Source organism: Ranitomeya imitator, chromosome 7, assembly GCF_032444005.1.
Source record: "Ranitomeya imitator isolate aRanImi1 chromosome 7, aRanImi1.pri, whole genome shotgun sequence".
Taxonomy (NCBI): domain Eukaryota; kingdom Metazoa; phylum Chordata; class Amphibia; order Anura; family Dendrobatidae; genus Ranitomeya; species Ranitomeya imitator.
This window is the reverse complement of record NC_091288.1, coordinates 180,167,584-180,180,128: the sequence shown is the minus strand read 5'-3', so window position 1 is coordinate 180,180,128 and position 12,545 is coordinate 180,167,584. Positions and strand designations below refer to the sequence as shown.

At 42.6% G+C, this 12,545-nt stretch overlaps 1 protein-coding gene across 1 annotated transcript; it reads left to right on the top strand.

The window, feature by feature from the left end:
• The first annotated feature begins 4,546 nt into the window (after positions 1 to 4,546).
• ITPRIPL2 (ITPRIP like 2) lies at positions 4,547 to 11,804 on the top strand. Its single transcript, XM_069734127.1, has one exon. It carries the CDS (start codon positions 4,893 to 4,895, stop codon positions 6,381 to 6,383), a length of 1,491 nt encoding a protein of 496 aa, XP_069590228.1. The 5' UTR covers positions 4,547 to 4,892; the 3' UTR covers positions 6,384 to 11,804.
• The last annotated feature ends 741 nt before the right edge of the window (positions 11,805 to 12,545 follow it).

Below are 12,545 nucleotides of genomic sequence, written 5' to 3'. Positions count from 1 at the left end.
AAGTGATAAATCTTTCATCACCTACCTACGGTACACACGGGGTAACGTTATTTCTTGTGGAGAGTGACAAACCAAGCCTGGAATGTCAGAGTGAGGAGACTTATAAGACATGCTTGTTCCTTTTCACTGATGAGGGACAAGACCCCAAAACACTGTGTCTGCAAATTGAGATTCTGGATTGGCTTTTATCCTAAGTGATATTGCAAGGCTCGTTAAAGAGTCAATATTGCATTTTAAGATCGCTGCTTCCAATAGGCGGCGCTTGAGATCTAGTCTCTTCCCTTCTGAAGAGACAATGTATATCATCTACCTCTGGAACCCTTCATTCTGTATGGGATGGCCAGAGAAAGCAAAGTGCTGTACTCTCCTTTGCTGGACTTACAGGCCTGATTAAACGGTCAGGCACTTGCATAGCCACCACTCAACTCTTATGGGGCATTTCAAACTCGGCGTTGGTGAGGGTCCCAGTGTTCGGACCCCCATTAATCAGAATGTTATTGCATATATTGTGGAAACTTTCAATGTTGGGAATAACCCTTTAAATGGGTTGTGAAACAATTTAGGAAATCAATCTGGCAGCCCGAAATGTTATAGAATAAAAATCAAACATTATTTATCCGCTATATATTCCTCGATCCACCAGCGCTGATGCTTTGGTGGTAAATGGTCACATGTGCGGCACATCACCGTTTGGACCAGTGATTGGCTGCAGTGGTCAGGCGGATGTACAAGAAGTCATTACTCCATAAAAATAATCACTGACCAGTGTGGACCCCTAAATGGCAAGGGATTTACAGGTCACTGAGAGCTGGGTTATTTAAAAACTATTTAATGCCATTTCTGGCTGCCAGGTTTAACTCCTGAACTGTTAGACTGCCCATTTAAGTATTGTTTCCCATGGATGATTGTTGTGAATACAAGAAACATAAAAGACCAGTTATACTGGTTTATCATGTCAAGCAGATGAAAAAAAAGCTAGCTACATGCTAGACATCCATTAAACAATTGCTGTACATGCAATAAAAGCAGACTTTGTATTTACAGCATACACATGACTTTTGACTTAGTGGTTGGCATCATTATCTGGGCGGCCAGCGCAGGAGAAAATTCCATGAGCTGACAGATTGCTGCACTGCTGTCTAGTGTAACTCTTATCATCTCAGTTATGTCTTTATCAGCCCTTTGCGGTTTGGTAAGACTGAACAGGGATATTTCCTGGGGGCCAAGAAATCCACTAATATTTTAAGGCAATGGAAAAGGCGATGGGCTCTCAACATCAGAATGCACCCAGAATAATGGGGACATAGCCCCAAAAATATATACTAATGTCAACACCATGATTTTTCCAAAAATATGTTCGAGTCCGCGCGGTTGCATGTCTCGCGGTTATTCAACAGCCGCAACACATGCAGGGATTGGCTTACAAACAGCCGCGAGACATGCAGCTGCGGGGACTTGAACGTGTTTTTTGAGCACGCCGAAGACACTCGGTTAGCACCCGAGCATGGTCAGATAACACCTTATCCCAGCACGATCGCTCATCACTAGCGCGCATCTTATAGTCCTTCAGAGGCCTAATGTTGTAGGAAAAGCCTCAGAGCACATCAGTGAAGAAGAGTAAATGTTTGTCCTTGGGATGGTGGACAGCAGCAATTACATACATACCGAAAACACATGCTCAAGTGACGTCACCTCCAAGGGGTTGTCCACTATTTACACCTGGCCAAAGCTGATAATAGCTGATCAGTAGGGTTGAGCGACCTTGACTTTTTTAGGGTCGAGTCAGGTTTCGCGAAACCCGACTATCTCAAAAGTCGAGTCGAGTGAAATCGGCCGATTATGGCGAAAAGTCGAGGAACGACCGAAACACGAAACCCAATGCAAAGTCAATGGGAAATCAATCAATCTCTCTCTCTGTCTCTCTCTCAACTAAAAAGCTGGTGTTACACAGTGCAAATCGCTGCAGCGCACAAGCGACAACATGGCGATATGCGTCCACGCCCCTAAGACCTATGTCATCACTCTGCCCACGCTCCTTCATTGGTTGAAAAAATGGCGCCAAGCGCGTCATACGAAACGCGACTTTGGCGCGAAAGTCACGTACCGCATGGCCGACCCCACACAGGGATTGGGTCGGGTTTCATGAAACCCGACTTTGCCAAAAGTCGGCGACTTTCGAAAATGAATGATCCGTTTTGCTCAACCCTACTGATCAGTGGTGGCACAGTATGTCAGAACTCCACCTATCTAATATTGATCTTGATGATATATCTTAAGGATAGGTCAACAAGACCAAAATAGTGGACAACCCTTTCAAGATAATTTCAGAAGGTGTGATATATCTGCATATTAGTATAACCACTGGAGCACCAAACCCGATCTCTGTGTCTGTTCAATGGAGTCTCCATCGATCCCGGAGAACTGGAGTTTCAAGGTCCTAATGTATGATTACTGGGTATCTAACCTCTGGAACTTCCACAGATACCAAAGGGGGTCCCAAAGTCCCCTGTGGGAATGAAGCATTCACCTTTATGGGACTGAAGCAGATCAGTTCTCACAGTCTCATAGAAATGAATAGCTCCATGGTCGAGTATGCACACCACCACTTCATTCTCACAGGTGACTTCGGAACCCCTTTTTCTCGGGCTCTATGCAGGTTCTACTGGTTGGATACCCGGTGACCATACACTAATTGTCTATCCTGTGGATCGGTGATAAATGTGGTTTGTGGGAAACACCCTTTGACCTAAGTTATAGCTTTAGAGCAAGCATGTGCCTGACATCCTAACATATTTCATAATACTTCATGTTACAAAGTGCAAAATAACTAAATGGATAAAGGAATCGAAAATATGAAAGTCATAAATCAATGCAAAAGATAAAAGAAACACACACCTACACATCCCTTTACTATTGTACACGTAAAGATTGCATAATATTCCCATTTAAATGGATTTTCCCCAAATCTCAGATTATCCCCTAATATTCTTTATTATGCTTATACAGTACCACCATTTTCCACAGCACATTACATACATGATCATCACTGTCCCCATTGGGGCTCACAATGTAAATTCCCTATCAGTAGATGTTTGGAATATGGGAGGAAACTGGAGAACCTGGAGGAAACCCACACAAACCCTGGGAGAACATACAGACTCCTTGCAGAGAAGAGTTAAAGCATGTGCACCTCCACTCCATTCAAGAAAGGGCTGCAGAGCCCAATTCTAAGGTTTTCAGAAGATTCCCAGGATCATCCATGGTCCTAGCACTTACAGTCCCCAACTATCTGCACTCCTGTGGATAGGGAGTAACTTGCAATTTTGGGAAAATCCCTTTAATGAGTTTAGATGGACCAATAATCCAGAACAAACATTTTTATGAACGTTCATCCTCCACTATTGGTTCATCTAAATGTTAACTCTTAAAATGTAATAATCCTACAAAGCAGCGGCCAGTGAAGTAATATGTCTTATACGGGTTATCCACTTCTTGGACAACCCCATCTCAATCCCTATGTTTCCATAGCGCAGCTTGGCCGCAGTGATTGCGTGACATAAAAATGTCATGCGATCCCTGGGAGAAACAGTGCTGACACAGTTGGAACAGAAAAGGTGAGTATAAGGGGTTATTTTACAAAGGGAGGGCATAGGGATTCAGAAGGGGTTTTCCTAGTAGATGGTAACCCCTTTAAAGGAGTAATAATAACAACAAAAAAAAGGGAGCGGAAAAAATGCCAGACAAAAGAGTCAAAAAATATTAACTTTAAAACATTAAATCTAAAAAAAAAATCACAATTATCATAAAAACAGAGACCATAATCTGTAAGCGTGATAGCCATTTTTCCATCAACTCAAATGTACTCTTCATATGCCTGTTACATTTATGATCTCCTTTTTATCGTAATTGTGATTTTTTTTATTTTTAATGTAATAAAGTTTATGTTTTTGTACTCTTTTGCCTGTCCTCTGTTTGGCTACCTTTAGTTGCTTCCATAATATAAGCTAAACTTACTGAAACTCCAACTTCGGTGCTAAATTAATAATTGTGGTGAATACGACATCCAGAATAAACAATTCCCAAATATATTAATCCTAAACATATTATTAACTTTTCCTGCACAGCTTAGTTTCTATACATCTTCTATACAGAACATCTGCAGTAATGTTAAATGTGACAGCCTCCCCAATGCTACTCCATCTTGAGTTATTCCAAGCAGCTAGGGAGTTATTAGTTGAGCAATTCCCTAATAGAGTCAGATTCACACAGAAAGGTCAAACTGAAAGGAGCAAAGAGTTAACTTTCTGGTAAATACAAGGAAGGTCTCCAGGGCTTAAACTAGAGTAAAGATTGCAACACAAGAAGAGAATATTTACAACACAAATATGAATGAGAAGATTCTGCAGGGAAAGGGAAACAAATTCCAGGGAGTAAGCATGTACATGAGAGCTGCAAGTGAAGTAACAAACGGGCTGCTCCTTTAAGAATATTCAGCAGTGTCCAACCCACACTACACCATAGCAGAGCAGGAAGTGATAAACTGCTAATGAACAGTTAATGTCTCCTGCAGGCAGCTGGCTACACAGCTGTAGTGAGTGCAGCGTGGCACTGCTGGGAGGAACCGCCATGGGGCTCTGTACTGCCCCAGCTGCGCCCCTCTGGTACCCGCACACACACTGGCATTTCCTCTGAGCTCATAGAAAATATTACAAGGCAGCCTCCCACTATTCCCTCCTCGGAAGAGGAAGTTTCTTTCTGAATAACGGTCAGAGCTCCGTAAGCCGGGAAAAGACTGCAGGATTGTGGAACTTCTGGGGATCTGGTACCAGCCTTGCCCTCCTGCCCTTCAGCCTGAGCAGATGATGGGATGACACCTCCACAGCAGCAGCAGGATGACAGTGTACGCACTAAATCTTAAAGTTTTTTGGCTGCTGGTGATTATCTTGTTCACAGGTATCTGGTGCATGTTCCTTGCTTTTGGAAGAAGCAGTCATGATGAGGAGGATGGGGGCTGTCAGGAGAACTCCCTCAGCAGCTTACAAATTCTCTTCAAGTTGAGCTTGGTAGTCCTGGTGTGTTATGTGGTCTTCAGATACTGCAGCAACAACCCTCAACACAGAGATCAAAACCTAAATTTCAACCATCAACACCAGCAGCAACTCAGAAAAAATCTGCTGGAATCCTTCTACGAGCAGCACATCAAGCTTTCTCCACATGTTCTTGGCCACAGCAAAGCACATGTCAGCCAGATAGTGGGCGAGCTCATCAAAGTTGGAAAAGCCAGGCAACATGATACCGGAGTCATCTTCAGAGGGGACTATCTACAGATCGGAAGTGCCTACGAGCAACATAAAATCAACAGTCCAGACTGCTTTGATATCCTGGTGCCACTTAAAATGCCACAGAGTCTGAAACTGGAGCCTGTTTTTACAGAGGTTAGTAAAAAGTCCATGCCCACACTTCACGGATCTATAATATGTAGGGTGGCGGCGCCCAAAAAGTCAGAATGGGTTAAAACCTACAAGCATTTCAGTGATTGTTTTTGCACGGAGGTGAACCTTAAGCACCAGCTCTCTGCCACCCTGGTCCTCAAGTGGTTCCATTGGAAGATACAAAGATGTCTCAATGTCATCAGGTATCAGTTTGAGGAGAGATGCCATATTACGCTTACTGTATGGGATGATAAACTCATTCTGAAAATTCTCCCAAGGTCGGATTATGTCTGCTGCCACATATCCATGTCTGTGAGACTTATCCCTGCCTTTCATCTGGGAGACTCAGTGTATGCTACTGCCCAACCATGGGGCACCACATCAAACCAGGAGCATTTAAATCTGGATCCGTATTGGGGACTAAACTTTTCCAAGTATGAGCAGAAGTACTTGGCTTGGTTCAAGGATCAAGCCCCTTCCAACTCTTGTCACTTGAAGTGCCTACAGATTATGAAGAGCTTGAGGGACCTGAGTGCCAAGACCTTCCAGCCTTCCTTCACCTGGCAGTGGAGAACAATCTTCAGCTCCTACAACTTGAAAACTGCATTTTTTTACCTATTGCTTCAGATTCCTTATGAAAAGTGGGATGACTCATTACTCATGGACAGGATAGCTGACTTTTTTGCCTTTTGGAAGGAATGTTTGCAGAAGGAGGCACTCATGCATTTTTTCTTGGGCAACAGCACCCTTTCTAACTTCATCACCCTGCCAAAAATGTTCAAAGAAGCACAGCCTGTAAATCTGCTGGAGGGATATGGGCCGGAGTTACTGGACCAGGCCTGCTTCCATTTACTTAACTTGTGGGTTCAAATGCCTCGTATCCTACGGATGAGTTCCCCTCCGAGGAACTTTGTCAGGGAGTCAATACGGTGCAAGCACACAACTCTCTGAGTGATCTATCATTACAAAGGCTTTATTGCACCTATATGGCATTGGGGATATTATCAGGGTTAAATATTCATTTGGCGAGTTCTGCGCAATGCAGGAAATGTACTATTTATACCGATACAATAGCTAAGTTCTCATGCATACTTCTGCTATTAGATCATAATCATCATGCTTCATGCCAAAGAGACTATTGCCATTATTTGCACACTTTTCTAGTACTTTGTATATTGCTTTTTTCCACATCTGTGTAGTTTTTTGCTGTTGCATTTACCTTTCAGTATTACTGCAGCAAATGACCAAGTTGGGGTAAACTTTCAAGGTACTTTGAATTTTCGACTTGAGAGTCCCAAAATAGGTGTCAGCTTGGTTCCTGGTACTGTATATACATATTTTTCTAATTAGACATCATAAAGTTACAGCAGGTGTAATAGAAAATATCCTTTGTTCTTAACGTGGTTATCCAGGACTATCTTATTTTTTTAACTGTGGTCCTAAGAACTAACAGGCAGGTAGTTGCTAACTACTTGCCTGTTCTGCCCTGTGCAGATCTGTGCCGGCACAGATCGGTCATAGACCACTCCTGTGCCTTCCTCTGACGTCATGTTCTGTTGACGGGGTGTGACTGCCGATGTTAAGCTGATTGACAGCTGGTTCTCTGCTGCCTAACTGCAGGGAGCCGGCGGTCGAGCAACATGACGTCGACAGTCACATCCTGACGACAGAGCATTCCAAAGAAGGAGAGCTGCTGTGATGGTGTGGAGCAGCTGAATCACTGGCAGGAGCGGTCCTACTTTTAGGAACCGTAAGGGGGGATTACTTAGTTTGTAATGCAAGTGACACATAGGATGAATGGTAGCAAGCAATGTCTTAGGTTATGTGGACACAGAGTTTTTTACCGCCTTAAAAAAAAATCTGTGCTCACATAAAGGGGGTGTCCCTGTTCAAATAATATTCGGCATCGGCTGTGGTTTGTAACTATACAAATCTCGTGGTTCTTACCTTTTCGAGGTTCTCCGGTGAGTCTTCACCACGGCTTCTGGTGTTGGCATTGGATAGGGTGCTGATGTCACCTTGAAAGACGTCAGCGCCGCAGTCGATGCCCGATACCAGGAGCAGCCGTGGAGACTAGCCGGCGGAACCCGAAAACGTGAGTACCGTGTAGTTTTTAAGGTTGAATATTATTTGAAAGGGAAAGTTCACGAGTTTTGTGGCTCCATGTCTGTTCCTTAAATTGGCCCACACTAGAAAGTACTGCAGACTTTAACATGTGGATCTGAGGTCCGTGTGGAAATAGCCCGTGTTTGCACTAGCACTTTGCAAATTGCTGTCGTTTCATTAAAGAGGAACTGACCTTTCTCCTGACATGTCTGTTTTAGTAAACACTTGTAATTCCTGTAAAATAAGAATTTGGATCATCCGATCTTAGAACTCTACATTTGTGCGGTTCCTCTGTTATTCCTTATGGAAATGTATGAATAAATTGACAGCTGAGTGCTACCATTCGCCTTGTCAGAGGGGTGTGTCTGATATTGTCAGCACTGATTGGACAGTGTCAGACTGTGCAGGGACACGCCCCCAACTAGTAACACCCAGTTTTCCCCTTTTGGGGGGGGGGGAGGGGGAAATTTCCAGGAGGAACAACAGAGGAGCTGCACAATGAAGACTTCTAAGTAAAGATGCTCCAGAATTGTTTCTAATGAGGAATACAAGTATTTGCTATAACAAAATGGCTAGCTATAACAAACATGATTGGAATAGAAGACACTCTAAAGCTTAAAGGGCTGTTCCAACTGAGTCTAAAATTACCAGCGAACGTTCTGCACCACAGGTCAATACGGTAAATCCTTCTATGGCAAAGATCTAGGTACGTGGGGACATAACATTTTCAATTCTTTATTTTTTTTGGAAATGAAAGAGGATTATAGGGTTATAGATTGCTATATTTATTTTATGTTATTCTTATTGGGTGCCATCACCCTACTTTTCTCTCGTTGTTTTGAGAGCATCAACTCTCCAAACTACCACTGGTGGCATATGATTTCCTGCTAATATTGCAATGGAGGAGATGCAGACCAATGGATGTCAGATTTATGAAATTTCAAGGGTATCTATTATTTATTTTCTTTATCATAATATTTTCAAAATTGTGTCATGAAGAATTTATAAATATATTCTGTTTTATTCTATTAAAGAGCTTTAAATCACCTGCTTTCCTTACAAAATTCTGCCTGCCTACTGTCACCACTAGGTGGAGCTTTCTGACGTTGGGTTTATTATTGAGTGCAATGAGAGCGCTGTGTGAATATAGTTCCCCCTAGTGGTGACTACAGACAGGCAGAATTTAATGAAGTAGCTCTTTAGCTTTGCAAGTGGAAACAGGAAATGTTCCAAAGAAATATAAATCACGGAGAAGAGCTCTCTCTATATTATTTACCATCCCAAAACTTTTCTGCACAGCATTGGTCATGGATGTACTGTGCTCCAACTGTACAGAACCCCTATGGATGTACACATGCACACACACACTGCCATACAGTCAGGCAATTAGTAATCCTATTCATGTTCTCATGATTGGATTTATCATGGTACATTAGGTACCAGGAGCGTAACTGCAATAGGTACAGGGGCCCTGGAGCTTAAGGGGCCCAAAAAGTCCCAAAAGACCAATACTATTAAATATTTACAATAATTACGGGCCCTGTTGAATCTTTTGCATTGGGTCCCAATGTTACGCCACTTTGAAGGACTTTGGTAATATATAGCTAAAATATACTTTTGTTTCTGCACTGTGCAAAAGAAGGTACATGTGATGGATTTGTGTTAACAATTTTGTTTTAAAAAATTATCTACTATTTGCAAAATCTGTGAAAATCTGCTTCAATGGTGTCTGGTGGATTTCCTATTTCACAAACATATTCCAAGCCTATAAAGCAATGCCGGCTGAGTAGATGCAGTAGTATATGTAGATCCATAATATATCCTCTATTATATAGGAGGAGCGAGGTCTGCGTAGGACGTACTGTACTTACTAGGGTGCAATGCGCACCTGAAAATTAGAGCACCACTCCAGCGTTTTTTTTTTTATTGCACTGCTGGAGTGGTGCTTTCAATGTAAGTCCCCTGACCCCTGTCTGATACTCATCTTTTAGCATTTTCACCCATTTTTGCCGATCTCCAGTGACCTGCTCGTAGCTCCAGTTTTTCATGGAGTGGCGCGGAGGTCACTGTACGATACAAGTCTCAAGCCTTGGTCTGTCTCATAGACTTGCATTGAGCTCTTGTGGTGTAACTTCTGACTTCCAGCCAGTCAGAAGCTGGGCTCACAAGATGGGGAAGGGAAACCGAAACGGTACCGAAAAAACTGTGAAGACACCAGAGAGTGAGTGTATGACTGGGGGCAGCGGCTTAGATTTAATGCGCCACTCCAGCATTGAAAAAAAAATGCTGGAGTGGTGCTTTAAGGCTTTGTTCTCACGATGAGCTTTTGGTGTTGCACCATTTCTGCATCCATTACATATAATAGGCTACTTACATCTTTTTGAATCTGCTCAGTGTAAAAAAAACTTGCCGAAAACTCACCGTGGGAACGTAGCCTAGCAGTTCAGACCAGCGGCCTGGCCGCTCTGCGAATACAAGCTGTACACTCACCCATGCCGAAAACTTTTTCCCTCAGCATCAGACAAATAGATGGACACTGAAGTAGACTGGTCCTAGCGGTCTGGCCAGAACCTCCTTGCCTAGGAACCCGGCTACCTCTGATAGACTACAGAGGTGGCAGGGAATCTTGGCAACGAGGTGTAAAGAATAGAATTAAAAATCCTCCTTTTCTTCAGAACGGAGAGGATTTTTAATTAAAAGGTAAATTGCAAAATTGTTTGTTTTTGCAAGTACTTTGCAATTTTGCCCATGTAAGAAGTTGAGTCACCCTTCTTAATTGCATCATGCTGTGAAAGCAGCGTGGCACAACACTTTGCAGGGGTTGTGGCAAAAATGAGTTTCGGTAGAACAGCTCGGAGGTGTTGTAAGGTGGAGAAGTGTTTAGTATGAGAAGTGGTGCACCAAGAGTTAAAGTAAAGATATCAGAAGATTCATGTGGCCAGAACCACTGGTACCATGAAGACCCCCTTACTACTAACAACAAAGCTGTACTCTGAATGTTTGGAGCATGTTCATATACTGGCAGTGGCTCGGGCAGCATGGATCTCCTTATAGGTTTACTTTAAAGGGAGTCTGTCAGTAGGACTCAAAGCAACACTCCTAAGCCGTCTATATGGACATGTAGGTCATAAGACGCTGAATAAAATGATGCCTTGATATCTGCAATCTGATATTTTATGTCAGGGAAATCCACATTTTTCTTAATATGTAAATGAGCTGTTAAGATCTATGGGCCGGACATAGATCTCCCCGAGAATCTGCCTCCAGAGATTATTCGAAAATGAAGAGGATATTACCAGTGTGAGACATGTAATGACTGACAGTCTGCTCTCCTGATCTACATGTTTCACACTGGTAATGTCCCCTTTCATTTAAAATAAGCTCTGGAGGCAGATTCTGGCTTCATTGATCACAATGTTTGTCTATTAGGACCATAGTCCACTATTGCATTACTTTTAATGAGTCCAGTTGCTGCTATTTCAGGATTACAGATGATTTCACACTATATCACACTATAGCACCCGTACTAATATATGACTTCTATTACTTATCAAGGACCAAACATTACACGTTAATATACGTTACTCCTTTTATGAAAAAGTATTTCTATATTGCAAAGGACTGGATTGTACATACATTAAAGGATTATTCCCAAAATGGCAAGGTACCCCCTATATATAGGACCTCCAGTGATCCTCAGAATGGGGCCGTGGAACCCCAAGATCAGGGATTCCATCTTGAATGGAACGGTGGTGCGAATGCTCGGTCTCCGCACCGTTTTTGTCTATAGGACTGCAGCAACAGTCCGACAGTCAATGAAAGGAGAGTTGGTCAAGCATGAGCACCTCTTCAAGATGGGGATCACAGAGCCCTGTTTTTGGAGGTCCCACGGTACTGTTCACTGGGGGTCCCCAGTGATCAGCAAATTGTACCCTACGCTATGGATAGGGGATTATTTGCTAATTTTGACGATAACACTTTAGATTTTATTTTGCTGGCCTGTTAATATTCCTGACCCGCTTACCTTAACCGGTTACGTCTGCCCCTGCTGTCATTTGAGGTCATTTCTATGGTGTTTGTGTGTAAGAATACTTCATTATTATAAGGCATACCCTATTCTGAATGTCTAATATATTTTGCATAAAATAAAAATATATGATTTTCTTTGTACATGTGTAGCTATATATTGTTCACCTTGCGTCTCGTATATATATAATGTTCATACATACAGTATACCACTCAGCGAAATAAATGCACATGTTGTAAGGAATTGTCCGAAGCCTCATTACAGACCGAATGCAACTTATAAAGGTTTTTCCATCGTAATAAAGTGATGGGAAATCAATCCTGATAATAAAGGGGTCAGTGCAATGATGTAGCCCCCATTCCTCGGTTCTCTCACCACTCGCTTTCCATCAAATTTGTTGTCCGTACAGAGAATTATACAAATTCTTTGCCGGTACAAATACTTCTGCACCCAGTTGTATATGTAGTGAATATATGTAGATCAGAATTTCCTGTAGTCAGGGCCTGTGAGTATAATTCGAGGAAACCCTTATCTGAAGCTCAACCTCCCCGACCATTACTGATGGCCATAGACATAGATGGACATATTTATGGAACCGGCCAATTGTGGGATTTGATGACTTGTTATATTCCATTTTATTTGAACTTTGTTATGTTTCTCTCATATGGAACCGAAATTAACTGATGATTCATTTCCTCTTTTTTGTGTATAGTGGTTTACAGACAAAGGAACAATTAGTAAGTCACATGGAAGTCAGAGTATACAAACGTGTTGTATCGTGTCAGGAACCGTCCAGATATTGCTCAGATGAGCCCCTATGACACCATGCTGTGTCTCCTGGGGCAATCGGGGGGCATCTATAGGGGGTGCGGAGATAGCAGCTGTAGCCCAAAAGCCTCTCTGGCACCAAGAAGATGCCAGTGTTATGGTAGCCGGGGGCCCCCTGGCAGATTTTGCATCAGAGTCTACACTTCTGTAAG

Coding starts and splice junctions, on each gene's coding strand:
- ITPRIPL2 (XM_069734127.1), top strand. CDS start 4,893: ATGACAGTGTACGCACTAAATCTTAAAGTTTTTTGGCTGCTGGTGATT.